The sequence below is a fragment of the Anguilla rostrata genome, chromosome 5, assembly GCF_018555375.3.
Source record: "Anguilla rostrata isolate EN2019 chromosome 5, ASM1855537v3, whole genome shotgun sequence".
Lineage (NCBI taxonomy): Eukaryota > Metazoa > Chordata > Actinopteri > Anguilliformes > Anguillidae > Anguilla > Anguilla rostrata.
In genome coordinates this window covers 15923936-15941988 of record NC_057937.1, presented here as the reverse complement: position 1 = coordinate 15941988, position 18053 = coordinate 15923936, and the positions used below count along the sequence as shown (strand labels likewise).

The following is an 18053-nucleotide window of genomic DNA, read 5'->3' as shown; positions in this document are numbered from 1 at the left end:
CAAATAACCACAAAGGCCAAACATCTCGAGATTTGCCGGACCTTTATTTTCGGCTATTTCATCTTATATAAATACGTTGTCTTTAATTTCACCTCATTTCACTGTCAGAGATAGAAAATCCAGGTTTAGAAAGTAAAAGTTAACCCCAGTATTTTCTTCCAATCACCTGGATTTTCTAATTAGCACAATTCTTCAGACAGGAGGTAGAATTAATTAGTGAAAACTTCTGGCTCATGCTTCGGAGAAACACACATGGCAGAACCTTTACTTTTTGACCCCTTGTCTTTCCACTTCTACAGTGTTAATGTACACGTACATGTAAACACACACACACACACACACACACACACACACACACACACATATATATATATATAATATATATTATATATATATATATATATATATATATAACCGTTTTAAATGGCCATCAACACTTTAAAATCTTTTTATCACTTCAAATTCGCATAATCTTCAAACATTCTTATGAAACATAATGAAAACGTCCATATTCCAATGCTGTTCGGAGCACTACAAGTACGTATATGCATTCTTATCAGTCCTACTTAATAAACCCGAAACTCAAGAAGGATATTCAGAAGTATACGTGCACCTGACGTCAAGTTCGCTATGCCTCACATTCGTCGCACACGTCATGTGACGCCGGGACAGTTTGGCAGCCCATGTCATAGAGAGGCAAAGTGACAAGAGTGATACTGAATTCCTGGTCCTACTAGTGGTATATTGCCGCTTAAATTGTTTCTTATGACGGACTCACATCTGACCACTTGCTGCTGAGAAATCTTCTCCTTACGGGAAAAAAGATTTACAATTACGCACCGGAAAAATGTGAGCTTTGGAATTGAGCTTTGGGTGTTGGAGAATGGACTTTGGAAAAGTTGCTTCGCGCGCAGCAATGCGCCAGAATGTCCTTTACCTGTCTTACTTGCGAGAAACAGCGAGTGGAAACGTGAGTATGTACTCTCTAGGGTCTGAATTGTTTTTGTAGAGAGGACGTTAAACACAGAAAATATGCGGAGGTTGTAAAATGCAGTCGAAAAGAATGCACCGTAGTTGTGTGACTCCCAGGTTACTTCAGCTAATTGCAGTTTCCCTACTGTGTAGTCGGTCTTCTGCTCAGGTGTACAACCTCAGTCTGTCAATCGAAGAGGGGCTCCCAGCAGGAACAGTTGTTGGAGGCTTAAGGGATGGTTTGCCTGAGGACATTCCGAGCAGTGGGTTTCTTATATCGGAGAGCAGAGACTCCTATGTGTTCAAAGACCTGGAAATTGATGGAGATACTGGGATAATAACCACAGCCCTGGTTCTGGACAGGGAGAGTACAGATGAGTATGATTTTGTGGCAGCTACCTTAACCGGGGAGGTGATTAAGGTAAATATTGTGGTGAGGGATGTGAATGACCACTCTCCGGTATTTACCAGGGAATTTGTACAGTTGAATATATCTGAACAATCCCCCCCTGGCACCAAGTTTGAGCTAGAAGGTGCCCACGACCAGGATGAAGGTGAATATGGAATTCAGGGTTATCGCATATCTGAAGGCACAATCGGGGAATTGTTCAAGGTGGAATACCGCAGTGGAGGAGAAAGTTTATTCAACCTGGACCTGGTCCTTTCGGATCGCTTGGACAGAGAGCTGAGGGATCTGTACACATTTACCATCGAAGCTTTTGATGGGGGCATTCCACAGAGGACAGGGACGCTGCAGGTCCAGATCCATGTCCTGGATGAAAACGACAATGCCCCTGTATTTAGTCAAAGAGAATATCACGCGTCCATATGGGAAAACGCCCCCATCTCTAGTACGGTGTGTCAGGTTAGTGCCGCGGACCTCGACCTTGGAGAAAATGGACGCGTTACCTACGAGATAAACCGGCGCCAAAGTGACCCGAATGAGCTCTTCTCTATTGACCATACCACCGGAATAATCAGCATCAACAAACCCCTGGACTACGAGGTACAGCCATTCCACGAGCTGATAATCAGAGCGGGAGATAATGGAGCACAGCCTGAATACAGCAGCGCTCTGGTGGTGGTGAAGGTCCGGGACTTCAACGACAACAGCCCCACCATCAACATAATGTTCCTCAGCGAGTCCGGAGAGGCAGAGGTCTCCGAAGGAGCCGCAGTCGGAGAGTATGTGGCCAGGATATCTGTGTCAGACCCTGACCTGGGAGAAGCTGACATGGTCAGGGTCTCCCTGGAAGGTGGGGATGGAAAATTTGCTTTGAAACCCTCAGACGGTTTCCTGTACTCACTCTGTGTGGAGGGCGAGCTGGACCGGGAGGAGGTAGACCTCTATGCCTTGAGAATTGTGGCCTCCGACCTCGGCGTTCCGCCTCTGCAGAGCGAGCGGACTTTTGTGATCAGGGTGAGAGACTTGAACGACTGCCCACCTGTTTTTGAAAAGGACAAGTATGTATTGAATGTCTCAGAAGACACCTTTCAGGGGAGTGCAATTCTGCAGGTCCTGGCCAAGGACCAGGATGAGGGCCTCAACTCTGTCATGCAGTATTCAATAGTGAACTCTGAACAGGACTACCTGATTGACATTGACCCCAATTCTGGGCTCATAACCACAGCGGTGGGTCTAGATCACGAGAGAGAGGCCGAAATACGATTTTCTGTGGTAGCTGTCGACAGAGGAGCCCCACCCCTGTCTGCAACAACCTCTGTCATAGTTCATGTTGAGGACATCAACGACAACCAGCCTGTTTTTGAGAAACAGCTTTACAACGTGTCACTTCCGGAGCACACGCCCATAGGGACCTGCTTCCTTCAGGTATGACAATGTTGATTTCAGTTTTTCCTTGAGTAACTACTGTCGATGCTTTTAGGACATTTAACTAGAGGCCTTGAACTTCTGTTATAGGTTACTCTAGGCCTTTAATTTTAGGCCGTTTATTTGATTGACTTTTCAGTAAAAAGATGCATCTCATTGTTTGAGGTGAAAATGCTCATAAATGAAAATTTACTGTTTGAGTAAAATACTTAAAAGATGTGTGGAGAATAGAAACAATCACACGATAGCCACAGACAGTGAAATCTGTGACATGGAAGTACACCAATGCTCTGGACAAACACACTCGTGCAAGCACACACACACACACACACACACACACACACACAGAGGCACACACATGCGCGCACACACACACATGCACACATCAGACATACAAACACACACGCACGCACACGCACATGCACACACACATCCCGAGTGCTGCCACTAAAAGGACAGAGATCTGTTTTCTCAGTGCGGACAAAGCCCTCAGTGTTGAGAACTCCTGGCTGGTCCTGACAAGCTGCCCCTCACTGTCACAGCGCTTATGCAATGTGACAGAGCCAAGGCCTTGTACCATCTCCAGGCTGAGACCATTATTCTCCCACCACCCTTTCACAAAGACACTATTAACTACGCAGTCATGCTTTCACGGCTACTATTAGACAAGACAGTTTCAAAATACCTGCCAGACTGCGGTCTGTGAGTTCAAGTGCCATTATTACATTGTATATGCAGTCACCCTTGTACAGATTTCAGAAACCTTGAGACAGTGGCACATGACCTATTTCCCATACTTTTGCCTGACACAGGTCTCTGAATTTGAGTTGTTCTGGACCAAGCAGAAAACTTTAAGCGTTTAGGACCATGGTAGTCATAAACTATAGATCTACTTCCTCTTTCTGTGTCTCTCTAACCTCTACTTCACATTTGCGGCCCTTCCCAGTGCAAATAAGGTTGATTTATATGAACTGGTATACGAGTAAGACTTTGAACTGGAGCTCTCATATAAATGATGAATCAGAGCAGCCCTATGCTCAGTTCCTATTGCACTTATGTTTAAACCGTTTATGGCTCAATACACTTAAAAGCGAGCGGCCTTTTTAATCCTTTGCTCAAGCGTCAGGTGCAATAATATTTGAAGTTTTTTCTATTTTTTTTTATTGGAAGAATGGCAGTGCTAGGTTGATTTTCTTCCTAGTCTTTCAGCAAGACCTTAGATAGCAGCAAAGTGAGGATAAGCGTTGGCTATTTATAGCATGTCTCTCGGTGCTTCTCACCAGATTAGTCACCTCCTAACACACTCAGTTGTGACAAGACGACTGCTTGTTATACTCCTCCGTATGCATTTGGGTTGGGTCAGTTTGTTAATCTTCAGTTTTATACAGTACTTGGTGGAAGATGACTTCTTGGGATCAAAATTAGTTTGTAGGGGTTGTTTCAGAAATTGAGGAATGAGTTCAATATTGTACCTGTTTGCATTTTATCATCAGTCATCAATTTTTATCTAACAATATTTTTTTTACTTTGCTAATATACAGGAGGATTAGAACATATTTGAACGGAATAAAGATGAGGCCTATAACATTGTTCTTATACACTATCGGTCCAAAGCTTTAGTACACCCACAATTTTCAAGCAATGAAAGATAAGAAAGAAATAAATACAATCTAAATCACAGATTTCTCAAAATAGCTATCTTTTGCAGTAATAACTGCTGAGCATATTCATGCCATTTTTTCTACCAGGACAGTCATATGGTTCTTCCCACATGCTTCTCCTTGACCTTTCTGTCCAATTTGTCCCAAACCAACTTGATTTTACTTCACTTCTTGGAAAACAGAAATAATCTGTTTACCTGTTTATTTGACCAGATATGGGTTTTTATGAACATTTAGGTCACTATCTTGCGAGGTAAAATATTATTTTAAACATCTAACTATTCACTTCTTACCTTGTGCCATTTGAGGTCATTTACAGAAGTTAAACTGTTTAAAGTTCACTAAAGCCAGAGCACTACAATCCAAGTAAAATGTACTAAAACATTTGATTGGTAGTGTATGAACATTCAGCAATGCACTATAAGTCAGCATTGTCTTTCTTCCATGCAAGCAAATGTACTTGCACTTTCTACATTATTTTACCTTGACCATGTTGGTTTCGCTATGAACAATATTTCTCTTTAGTCCACCTGCAAGCATTCATTGTCAGAAACATGTTGCGTAGTTTGAAAAAAGGAAAATGACATCAGACTGAAATTATAAGTATGCAGTGCCGCATTTGAATTATGAATACAAAAGCAATAGTAGTGGGAGCTATTATGATCAATACTTTTTTCATTTTATTTAATAATTTAATTATTGATCAGTTTATTCATTTAGTAGCATACATATTTAGCTGTGTATTGATTTTAATTGTTGAATGCTGAATTGCATTCTTCTAGGCTGTATATAAAGTTCTGATGCCTAGATATGAAACAGCCTAATTTATGCTGAACATGACTATCTTTCTTAACTTGTGTTAGCATTAAAGAGACAGCTTCTGCTCACCAGCATACAAGATAAATGTACTGTGACCGTTCTGATGCAAAAAAGTTTTTGATCCATAAAATAAGGTTATGATTTATTCCAGTGACGAGTGCCTCAGCCTGTTTCTCAGGGTAGTCAAGTGATGGATTTGCAGCCATTAATGTTTTGTTTCAAATATTTTATTCTTGTGGGTTTTAAAATGATATGCTTTGTTGAAAATACCGAACTTGAGGAGGCCTGATTGTGGTTTACGCTCCATTCAGTGAAAAATTTAAATTATGGAACTGGTCCCAGAGACAAACAATGTATGAGAGGTGTAAGATGGAGTTGTCAGATAAACAAAAGAAAAGGAGGGTTTGTGCGTGCAGTGCTTTGAATGAGAACTTGGCTGTTTCTTTTTTAGAAAACAGCCTGTTGGTTCCGATCTCTTGTACTCTGCACTATGAACATGTTTACTTTGCAGACTGGCTTGCTTTGTAGAAGTATCAGTTATGAATCCGGTAAGCAGGGCATTGTCAGTGGGAACTCCTAAGAGATAGCGCTGGTGTCCGTGAACTCGGGAGCGCCTGCTTTCTAACAAAAAGCCGCTTCGGACGTGACCAGTCACCGGATCTCTTTGCCTGCTTGTGTCTTATCAGGTGAAGTAATGTGCTTTTTTATCAAGCGCAGGACAGGAGGCAGATCCCAGGGTTGCAGTTTATTAGTGGGCATAGTTCACTCTAAATTACCTGCTAAGAATTGCATATCCCTTGGGCTCCAGTAAATGAGCTCATGGTGTGACTTTGCAAAACAGTGGCATCTTACCAATCCATCCATGTTCCCTCTGGAAATCACCCTGTCACAAAGTGGCAATATTACTGTGCATCAGTTATTTAGCTCTTGTTTAGTCACTTTTGTGGTCTTTACTCAAGTTACCGCTTAACTTCAACAGCAAGGGCAAGTTAACTTCAGTTTTACTGGTTTCAGGTACGTCCTGGGCCATTAATCCCAGGGGGGTGTGACTGGTTTTGGACGTCCTCTCAGCTGGGCCTTTACATTGGACCCTCCCCCCCACTCCCTCTGCTGGGCTTATGGCACTGCCACAGCTGTGCCACCATTAATATCTTAATAAGATCCACACTTATCTCTGTAAGCAGCACAGATGGGCATGCTAGAGCTTTGAGTCCATGAATATGGGTGCTATGGGTGGAAGCATATGGTATTTTGAGAATTATACTTTCTGCTTGCCACTTAATTACTGGCTGGGTAGTTTGTCAACAGACCCTAACAATGTCTGCCACATTGAATGACAATGGTGATGCATAATCTGCAAGGGCCTTTGAATGGAAGGTTTTATTTTGTACATTTGTGTTTTGTTTATGAATGTCATATGTTGAACTTACAAATTGCTTTGTCATAGACTCATTGGAAATAGACTCATTGGAAATATATAGTGGTCCAAATTGTGATATAGTATGGTATACTATAGTACATAGTATGTCAATTTGACTTTTTTGTGATACCTTTTAAAAAATGTTATTTAATTTGAACTATGCTTGTTTATGTGTAAAATGCTATTTCATTATTTTAATTGAAGTTTTATTTACGGTGTCATTTGATCAGATTTTGTGTATTTTTTTTCTCTCTGTAGGTCACTGCGACAGATGCTGACAGTGGTGAGCTTGGCAGAGTGACTTATTCTCTCTACCGTGGGCTCGACAGCTTCGACAAACACCCTGTCTTCCTGATTCACCCCGACTCTGGTGAGATCTGCGTGTCTGAAGACATTGACAGAGAGGCTGGTCTGGTGAACTATGACATCTTGGTTAAAGCTGAAGACCAGGTGAGGGTCATTCAGCATATTTCATCGATTTCATCGAGGCTAGATTGAATGAATATGAATCTTATGTGGCAATATGTGGCATTTCTGTTGTATTGGAAAACAAGCTTGTGTTTAGTTTACTGCATGTATGTCTCATTATTCTATAAAACAAGGCCATATGTTTAAATTATATATGATTTGTTTTCAGCAGTTGAATTAGAAGTCAATGCTTTGAGTGTAGTTGAGGTGAAAATACTCATGGGAGGAACAACTCTTTGAACTGTTCCCCAGGGAGGCCTGAGCACCCAAACCTACGTCCATATAGAAGTAGAGGACCTCAATGACAACCGGCCCGTCTTCAGCCCGGAGAGCTACGTCACAAGCGTCAGCAGCCACACCCAGCCCGGCACGGAGCTTGTGAACGTAATCGCCGCTGACAGGGACTCTGGGACGCACGGGCAGGTGTCCTATGAGCTCCTCTCCGGGGATTTATCCTCGCTTTTCTCCGTGGATAAATCTACAGGTAAATGGGATTATTTCCCCCTTGCCGGCAATGGCTTCTGTCAAGCAGATTTGTCAAGCAGATTTGACCCTTGCTTCCTCCCACAATGAAAATATATTGCTATATAAGAAATAGTATATATACTGGGTTCATTGAGTAGAATCTTTGAATATATGGGGGCATTCTGAATATATTTTAAAGCCATGGATATACATTATATGGATATACAATATATTATTCAATAGAAGACCCTTCTGGTGTTACAAAAATGAAAAAAAATAAAAATTGGCAATATATTACAACTTCATATTATGTAGAAAAAAGATATCCAAAATCTTTGTTGTGTTAGGGATTATATAGACATATGGCTTCCTTGATGAATGTGACTTTACTGTAAAGAGCATGAGTTAGTCTTTGTGTTGTGAGGTGTGCCATTTCATTGCTGTAGAGTTCTCCCAGCCAGAGTGAGCTCATTCTCCAATGGGGTGTATGCTGTCACTCAGTCTCTATGTAAAACCCCTGGTGTTTGACTTTTGACTGGGATAAAGGACCTGCACAGTCACGCCACAGTCACTGGGCTAAGGTTCTAATCCTTTCTATCCCCTCACTCTGATATCATGGCTTTACAGACACACGAGGGTCATGCACAAACCATATGGCCTTTTTTGTACAGGTGCAGCCATGTTGGGAAGTATAGCGTAACACAATGGTAAAATCAGATATAGGATTTATTTTTACTGTTTTATTAAACATCCACCTACCTTCCTCCAGGTGTAGTGTACCTGGCCTCTACTCTAACCCACCTGGGCACCGCCAGCGTAAAACTCTCCATATCTGCCCGGGACGGGGTGGGCTTGAGCTCCGCCCGCCCCGCCACGGTTACCGTCGACATCCTGAGCAGCGCACTGGCGCCCGCCGTCTTCCGGCGTTCCCGCTACAGCTTCTCCGTGCCCGAGGACTCGCCTGTGGGCACTCCCGTGGGCACAGTGCAGGCCGACAGTCCTGAGAGTGAGTTTCAGAGTTGGAGATGGCCCACCAGCGTTTCCATCGCCATTACAGTGACCGTTAGCCTAACCCTAACCCTCACTATTTGCCTTCAGTTTTTAGCTAATCCATAGCTGGACAGCAATGCTAGCAACAGGCTGCTATTCGGTCACTGAACTCTCTGACTACAATAGTTTTTAGGCTGTAGTTTAAGAACAGTGCAATTCAAGTAGGGTATAGATTTGATATTGGTCAACAAGTGGATAAAAATATTAAACATCAGAATTTGGGGAAGGTCATCCTGTGAGTTTTCACTCTTACCCTAATAAAGCACACCTCATTCTAATTGTTATAGTCAGGTGTGCCGAATTATTGTTGAAATGAAAATCTAAAGGATGGTAGATCTCCAGGAACATGATTGGTTATTGCTGCACTACAGTAATATTGCACATTCTGAGAGACATTCTGTCCACCTCCAGATTCCCTGGAGACCCTGTCTTACAGGATTTCCTCGGGGGACCCACAGGGCCTGTTCCACGTGCACCCCACATCGGGCCTCATCAGCACCAGCAAGGCGCTGGATCACGAGTCCCAGCCGCGCGTTCTGCTCACGCTCCAGTCCCAGACGGACAGCTCTCCGGTCCAGAGCAGCACTCAGGTCAACGTGACCATCACCGATGTCAACGACAACCCGCCGGTCTTCCCCAGGGACGAGGACGCCATCACGGTCTCCCAAAGCACCGCCCCCGGGACCGCGCTCTTCATCGCCCGCGCCCGCGACCGCGACGGCGGCGCCAACGGGAGGGTCCGCTACTCCCTGCGAACGGAAGGTTCCGGAACCGAGGCCGGCCCCTTCGCCGTCGACCCGCACCTGGGCACGGTGTGGCTGAACCGGAGCCTGCCCCAGGACGGGCGGCCCGGGTACACCCTTCGGATCCTGGCGGAGGACGGAGGGGCTCCGTCGCTAACGGCGACCGCGACGCTCGCCGTTACCGTGGACCGCTCGGCGGCCGAGGACGCCCTGGCCTTCGAGACGCTGGCGTACCAGGTGGAGATCGGCGAGGGCGCCCCGCGGGACTCCCGGGTGATCCAGGTACGGGCGCACGGGCGGAGGTCCCGGCCCTACCCCGGCCTGTCCTACTCCCTCCAGCCCCTGTCTGGGACCCCTCCTTTCGGGGTACACCCCGAAAGCGGCTGGCTCTTCCTTTCTCGGAGCCTGGACCACGAGACCACCCCCCTGTACCGCTTCGGAGTGCTGGCCACCGCCCGGGAGGGCACCTCCGTCCTCAGCGCCACGACAACCGTCACCGTCATCGTCCTGGACGAGAACGACAACGCACCCGTCTTCACTCGGGACGCCTACTTTTTTACCGTCCAGGAGGGCCCCGCCCCCCGGGGCCTGATTGGCACAGTCAAAGCGACGGACAGGGACTCCGAGAAGAACTCGCAGCTGTCATACATCCTGCTGTCTGATGGGAAGCACTTCCGTATTAATTCCAATACAGGTTAGAACAGATAACTTTTTTCAGGTATCATTTTGGTAAGGCTCAATTGATTGCACTAGTGTTCAGGGGAATATGTTTTGTTTATATGGCTGTAGTTGAAAGTCTACAGATAGAAAGTCCATGGGCTGAAGCAGCAGAGTATTTTACTCTATGAAGTGTGAGCAACAGTCATAAGCTCTCTCTCTCTGTGGTCGCTCTTCTCTCTCATTCTTTCTTTCTCTCTCTCTCTATTCTCTGTTCTCTTCTCTCTCATTTCCTCTCTCTCTCTCTGTTTCTTTCTCTTCTCTCTCATTCCCTCTCTCTCTCTGTGTTTCTATTCTCTTCTCTCTCTCTCTCTCTCAGGGGAGATCAGTAATTGGGTAGCTCTGGACCGTGAGGCGCACACTCATCACACCCTGAAGGTTCTGGTGACGGACCACGGTTTTCCTCGCCTCAACGCCACCGCTGCCGTTCACATCCTCGTCACCGACGTCAACGACAGCCCGCCCCAGTTCCTGCACGTGCCAGCGAGCAAGGAGATCAACGTGCAGGTCAGTGACCCCACAGCAAGCCTAATTATCTTCAGCAATGGCTCACACAACACCGCCACGTGGTGCAATGGAGCTGTGAACTTTTACCAGTGCCAACCAATGCTAAATTACACAGAATTCAATAGGGAAGGTAAATAAATAGTTGCAAGCAGTATGCTGTATGCAGTCATTTGTGGTAAAAATCTGACCTATTCTGCTTTTATGATGGTTTTATTTTTAAATTAAATATTGATAAGATATTTTAATTTCATCATTGTTGAGTTATTACATGAGTTGTGTATAAGGAATAATGTGTATATAACTGTGAAAATCAACAAAGCTTTTATTTGTCTGTCTATAGAATGTGATTTGAAGCAGTACTGAGTTAAACTGGAATATCTTCTGTGTTTGTTTCACTACAATGCTCTCCTCTGCCACAACTTGCTGACAGATTTGGGCTGGACTGCCTGCAGGCTCTGTGGTAACCACTATGTTTGCCAAAGACCTTGATGCAGGAGAAAATGGAACAGTCATGTTCTCACTGACATCAGGTACGCTCACTAAATCTAAACAGTAGCGGTGGAGCTACTCTATTTCTGAGAACACAAAGAGGCTGCCACAGTGTTTGCTCTGTGTTATTTACAACATCTGTCTGTTACGTGTTGCTTTAAATTGTCCTTGTTAATGAACTGGCTAAGTCTTGTAAACATTCTAGTACTGTAAGAACTCTTAATATACATATTTAAAAAAAATGAATTTTAAGACTGTTCCCAATAATACAGAATTAATTATTTATTCCAAGAGTCAGTTAATACAACGGATATAATTGTAAACATGTAACCCTTATGGAATGCTTTGTTTTTCAGATGACTTCGGTCTTTTTGAGATTGACAGTAAGAGTGGGGAGATCAGGACCACAGGGGATATCTCACAGCCCAGAACACAGTACACTCTGACTGTCATCGCCAGGGACAACGGACCTGCACCACTGGAGGACGTCGCTGTGGTGCACCTGCAGGTGCCTGCCCATTGCATGATGGGATAGATAATCCATTGCGAGTTTCCCTGGATTTGAGCTTATTCCTGATTATAGTGATTATAGTATAGTGATTCAGAGTTTAAAGTGAAGCAGTGTATACTATTATCTATTATCTTACTATTATCTCATTTTAGGGGCGAAAATTAAAGTTTCTCTGAGTTCCCAAGACTCGCCCCTCGAGAATTACATGCTTGATTTTCACCTCAAAATCTATTCAGCAGATTTAAATTTTTGCTTTTTCTATTTTGTTAGCAGACACCATGGCAATTTTTTGTCATTTTCAGATTCAGTTTTTCACCATCAGTAAAGCATTCACGCAGCGCAGCAAATGCATTAATGATTAAAACGATGCTAAATGAATTCTTAGGAAATTTATGTAATGAAACTTCACAGAGTCGCGTGAAAGCCCCTTTTTACCAGTCTCTCTCTCTCTGTGCTGCAGGTTCACCCCTCTGAGGGTGCGGGTGGAGGCGCTGTCTCGCTGGCCCACCTGCGGCTCTCGGTGAGGGAGGACTGCCAGCCCGGGACCGTCGTCGGGTCCGTAGGGTCGCCCGAGAGGCCCCGCGGGACCCTGTACTCCATCGCCGAAGGGGACGGCAGCCTCCACTTTGGGATCGACCGCTCCTCCGGCGAGCTGTACGTCAGCCGCGAGCTGGACCACGAGGCCACGCCGCGCTACCTGCTCAAGGTCCAGGCGGAGGACGGCGGCCCGCCGTCGGCCCGCGGCAGCCCCGCCCCGGTCTTCGCGAGCGTCGCGGTGGAGGACGTCAACGACCACACGCCCTGGTTCGCCGACGACGTCATGGTGTTCGGGCTGGAAGAGAACCCGCCACAGGGGGCGCCGGTGTACACCTTCAACGCCAAGGACGGGGACGGGAGCTGGAGGAACAGCGACCTGCGTTACGCTATCGTCGGGGGCGACGGGGCGGAGCTGCCGTTCCGCATCGACCCGCTGACGGGGACCCTGACCGTTTCCGGTCCGGTGGACCGGGAAAGGACCCCGAGCGTCGTCTTCACGGTGACCGCCACCGACCAGGCCCTGCTGGCGTCTGACCGCAGGTCTGGAACGCTGACCGCTCACGTGTTCCTCCTGGACGCGAACGACAATGCCCCTGCCTTCGCCTCCTCGGGCGCGGCCCGCGTCCTCGAGGACGCCGAACCCGGCAGCCTGGTGCACCGCCTTGTTGCCAAGGACGACGACCTGGGCGAAAACGCCCTGGTGACCTACGCCATCCTGTCAGGGAACGAGGAGGGCCTGTTCACTCTGGAGGAGAGGACAGGTAGGCCTGCTGTTAAAATGTGAAATAGGAACATCAACTGTGCTCTCATAAGTGAAAGAAGATACTTTTCTGATTTGCAATCTGGTGACGGGCCGACAACTGGTGCCCTTAGTCGTCGGGTAGATTCTCGCTTGCTGGGGAGCACCTGATGGGTCTTTGGCTGGGCTGCCGAACCCTGTTCCTGGAGATCTACTATCCTGTACTTCCACTCCAACCCTGACAAAGCACATCTCATTAAGCAGCTATAGATCTTATTGAACTCTAATTAATGGAATCAGGTTTGCCAAATGAGGGTTGAAATGAAAACCTGCCAGGCAGTAGATCTCTAGTAACAGGACTGGGCAGCCCTGGTCTATAGTGTAATCTCTTCCAGTAATATTGGCTCTGCCTCTCTTCCCTCCGCTGAAGGCCTGCTGCATCTAGCTGCCCCGCTGGACTATGAGTCGTCCACCTCTCACGTGATGGTGGTCCAGGCCACGGACCACGGCCTCCCCAGGCTTTCCTCCACGCAGACCCTCACCGTCTCCGTGCTGGACGTAAATGACCAGGCTCCCGTGTTCGAGCGCACCGTCTACAACGCCACAGTGATGGAGAACAGGGATCCTGGAGAACCGGTGATCCAGGTCACAGCATCAGACGGGGATTCAGGTATATCCAGTTTCTCTCTGCTTTACCCAATTGAATTAATTTCTTCCTTGCATATAATAAATATAGCTGAATGTGGGGGAGATTGCAGTGGAAGTTTGAGGCCTGAAAAATAACACGTGTTCCGACCACCTCTCACCCGAATCTGAAACGAAACCTGAGGATAATCACTTCTTCCCACCCCAAGGCAGAATAGATAAAAAAATATATTTTGAAGTATTAGTTTTCATTTTTATTCCTTTTTATTATTTTAATGTCATAAATCAATAAAATGGATAAAAATGTCTGCCAAAGTACAGTAATGTAATATAATGTAATGAAATTTCATGTAATGTAATATTAATCTTGAATTGACTTCAAAGGAATGACCACTGCTTTCTATTTTTTAGCGGTGGTGTTTTAGAACCACTTAGCCTCAAGGGGGCAGCACGAACACACAGGCTGGCTAAGGAGGGGTTTTGCTGCCATGCAGGCCTACTGTATTAAACACAGCTGTCAAAGAACAGCAATCATGTTCTCTTGATGGGAACTTAAATACAAAGTGAGTTTATTACTTTGAGTGAGAGATGTTATCATTTGTGAGTTTACAGTGCATATTTAGTTACAGGATTTTGGCCTGAGTAAAGTCAATGCAGTATTTACATGCTAATCACAGCCCACAAACCTGACACCAGCATCAGTGTTTATCCTTGTAAAAATGCTGTGATTCTTGCCACCACAAATCAAAATAGCCTGTAGCCCCAGGTTTGTTGCTTTGGCGAGTGGAGAGGTCAATGTTTTTTGTAAATGTTCCTTTTCTTGGATTTTTTCATGAGCCTGACTCAAGCCCTTAGATCTTCCACTGTGTTTGAACTTTTATTTTTTCTCTCTTTTTCATTGTTCTGCATATGGAATTTAATTACTTATATTTATATTTTTAGTGAACATCACTCCACACATGGAGATGTTAACATATTGAGCATGGACTCCTGAATCGTATTTTTCTTGAAAATACTGACCGTTCTCCTTTCCAAAATAATTTCCACTTCAGCATCAGTGTACGTGCACTGTGACATTCATCAGGTGAAAACAGTCCAAAAATAGCAAGCAGTCAGACAGCGTTGTGAATGTTCATTAAGGATTTGTAATTCAGACCACATGTGCTAATAATGATCCATTTTCACCTAGAGACTCCAATGTTTCCTTCTTTCTCCCAGCATGCTCTTTGTTTCTTTTTTGTTAGATGTTCCCTGACTGTTCCATTTGTTATCCTGGCTAGGCAGGTTTTTGATTGACAGTCCATGAGGAAAGGGTGTTGTGACACCAATATGTCTTGTGGAAGTACAGAGAAAAAAAAAATGTGGTTGTTACTGGTTGAATATTGTGCAGTGAGACCTGGCTAAAGATCATACTGAATTTCTTCATGAGGTCTCTGGAGTCAGTGAATGCTATCACTGATCCCACCGAATCCCAGCAGTATCCAATCAAAGGCTTGAGGCCTTAATCCATCGCGTGAATGGGGTCTCTCCTTGTAGCTCTGGTCTCACGCTCTGGTCTCAAAAGAGAAAAGAAATACTGTTTACCTAACCTTGCTAAACTACTCGGTGATTTGTTTGGACAGCAACGGCAGGTTCTTTCGGGGGCCATTTGCACATGCTTGCATCGTTAATCAGCGCCCCGTTCCGAGCGCTAAGCACGGGACTCCAGCGAGTCTGGATCCCTGACGGATCTGTCGTACGCCGCGGGCGCCGCTCGCCTCGCACGCCCCCGAAGCGACCTTCGAGCCGTCGACCCCCTTCCAGAACAGGCGGGGCGCGTACCCGCCACCGGCCCCGGAGCCCGCCACGCCGGTTACTCCTGTGTCCGACCGCGGACTGCTTGCGCAGAGGCAGCCGTGAACGCACGCGGTGATGCAAACCACATGTCGGCGGAGGTTCTCGGGGCTTAGGTTGGGGGGCGGGGAGTGCTTTGTCTCTGTGGGAGGGGCTGGGGGTGTGGAGGGAGGCGGGGAGGTACCGGAGTACAGGGAAACAGGTCATTAATCTGTGTGTTTGCAAATGGCTCTGAACCCTCACCCCCAGACTAGGCTGAATTCGGGGGACATGCTTTACACCCTGGGCTCCATGTTGTGAAGATTGATGGCCGAGGCGGAGAGCGAGTGCGTCTGGCCTGAGGAGGGCGGGGCTTCAGAGCTACAGCAGCAGGCTTTAGGGGCAGATCACATCAGAGCTGTGATCTATAGCTCCAGCACTGCTTTCAGTCTCACCATCTGATAAGACTGTGAGAAATGCGGCTCCGTACCGCAAAGGTCACGCACAGTGTTCGACCCAGAGAAACTGGGGGTTCAACAGTTCGAGAGGAATTTTAATGAACGTAATGAAATACGTAAGAAAAGTCAGCATGTTCATGTCAAACAAAAAAAGGTTTGGTTTTGCAATTTTTTAAAATGAACAGCAATCTCAATTTAGAACGGGAATTAAGTAAGGCCGATCTTTGCAAGCTTCCAACATCAAGCAGTGTTACCATGTACCTAACAAAAAACTTCTGGTGAGTCGGAATAAAAGTAAAAGGTACAGTACTCTGTCACTAATGTATTCAATGTTATCCAAGCCTGAGCTGTGTTATTCACTGGATACTGGACCCGGTTTGGTGTGTGCGCCTCCTCTGTGATATCTAGCAACTTTTAAGCATTTTTTGAAACTCAGTGTACAATGTAGCATATCACCATCTTTGTGCTTGTATGTGTGTGTGTGTGTGTGTGTGTGTGTGTGTGTGTGTGTGTAAATGATGATTACAGGCAAGTGCTTGTCTGGTTTCAAGGTAGTTGCTGCCAAGAGTTGGCGATACACTCATTTATGCATTATCATCACTCTGGCCGTAGAACTTTTGGGTTTCAATAGGAACTAGAAAGATTAGAATATTCTTTTGGCTTTTATTGTATTTTGTGGAGTTTTGTGTAAAGGTAAAGATGCTAGTTTCAAAATACACTTTGTATTGTGTTCCAAGTGTGAGTATTTGAAATGCTGTTTTGCAAGATGGCCTGCTTGGTGCAGTATCCAAATGGAGACCTTTTGCAAGGCCTCAGCAAGATTAATCAAGTCGGCACAAGCTTAAAAGTAATGCGGGTTCACCATGCTTGTGTGTGTCACAGAGGAGAACGCTGCGGTGCGCTACAGCCTCCTTCCGGGCCCCGGGTTCGACCTCTTCTCCATAGACTCTCACACCGGGGAGATCAGCACAACCTCTCAACTGGACCGCGAGAGGCACCAGATGTTCGCTCTCAGAGGTAAGACCAGACAGCCCTTACCTTGCCTCTTTAATCCCAGGAAACGCCATTCACACGGATGGATGTTACCTATGTAGCACACACTTATGATTCTACCTCTGCAGCTCTGTTTTAAGTGGTGCGTTTATGGCTTTTGCTGGGAAGGAGTATGGGACTTTTTGGATTTCACTTCAGAATATTATTATTAAAACACTAACTGTACTCTAGAGTTGTCTATCCGTGTGTCACATTTGATCTTGCCAGACAGTCCTTATACCTGATTCTTTAAGATGTGAGCATGTTAATTTATGAGCATGTTAATAAATAATAATATATTACAAATCTTTGTATGAGGGCCTATTCTGCAGTATTAATGTTAATTCTGAAATAATTGTTTTATAAAGTAATCATTTTAAATATGTGATATTGAATTATAATTGATTTATTGACTTTGAGTCCAGAAGACACGCGCGCACACACACACACACACACACACCAACTGTACACACACATGCACATACACACACACACACACACACACGGACACACACAAAACCCAAAGAGTGTCTTGTATAACCTCTTTAACTGAGATCATCATTGGCTCTCTCTCAACTGCAGTTTAATAAAATACCTCAAATATTTTTCAACACTTTCCCAGCATGTTGCCGCTGGTCATGGGGAATTATCTGGCTTTTCGTTTTTCGAAAGAACATTACTCATCATATTAATGTATAATTTCCTTATTAAATGAGGAAATGTAGATTTTTAAACATTAGTTAATGCATACGTGTTCACTTACTTCTATATAATTCCAGTATAAAGCGGTATAAAACATTTTGCCAGTTCACATTCTTTTATTATTGTTTTACTTGAATCCAAAAACCCCAGAAACTTTTTTTGCAATAAAGTTTTGTCGGATGTGTTGGCTGTCCATGTTGTATAGTCTGGAATGTATAATGTGGAATATGGAATATAGTCAACGATTCAGTTTTTTTAAAAAGCAGAAATTCAATAAGAGGAAATATGACCTGAACCCCCAGCCAGAAACGTTAAGTAAGAAATGTGAAACTTAAGGGAAATTTTTCCATTGGCACAGCACAGAACATGAATTTAAAAGGGTCTTCTTTTATGACCAACTCCATTTTTGAGCTGTAGCCATCAGGATCTGTTAGATATGGACAAATTAGACTTCTAATCTTGGAAATATTCCAAA

General features: G+C 45.1%; 1 protein-coding gene across 1 annotated transcript in view; it reads left to right on the top strand.

Moving 5' to 3' along the window:
* The first annotated feature begins 606 nt into the window (after positions 1 to 606).
* The window catches only part of dchs2 (dachsous cadherin-related 2), a 29720-nt gene continuing 12273 nt past the window's right edge, over positions 607 to 18053 (top strand). Inside the window, exons 1-11 of the mRNA XM_064335341.1 lie at positions 607 to 2803; positions 6962 to 7153; positions 7424 to 7655; positions 8406 to 8642; positions 9098 to 10123; positions 10466 to 10653; positions 11084 to 11183; positions 11499 to 11650; positions 12114 to 12951; positions 13360 to 13599; positions 16727 to 16861. Coding sequence (XP_064191411.1) covers positions 1049 to 2803; positions 6962 to 7153; positions 7424 to 7655; positions 8406 to 8642; positions 9098 to 10123; positions 10466 to 10653; positions 11084 to 11183; positions 11499 to 11650; positions 12114 to 12951; positions 13360 to 13599; positions 16727 to 16861 — 5095 coding nt within the window. The 5' untranslated portion in view covers positions 607 to 1048. The remainder of the gene's footprint in view (positions 2804 to 6961; positions 7154 to 7423; positions 7656 to 8405; positions 8643 to 9097; positions 10124 to 10465; positions 10654 to 11083; positions 11184 to 11498; positions 11651 to 12113; positions 12952 to 13359; positions 13600 to 16726; positions 16862 to 18053) is intronic.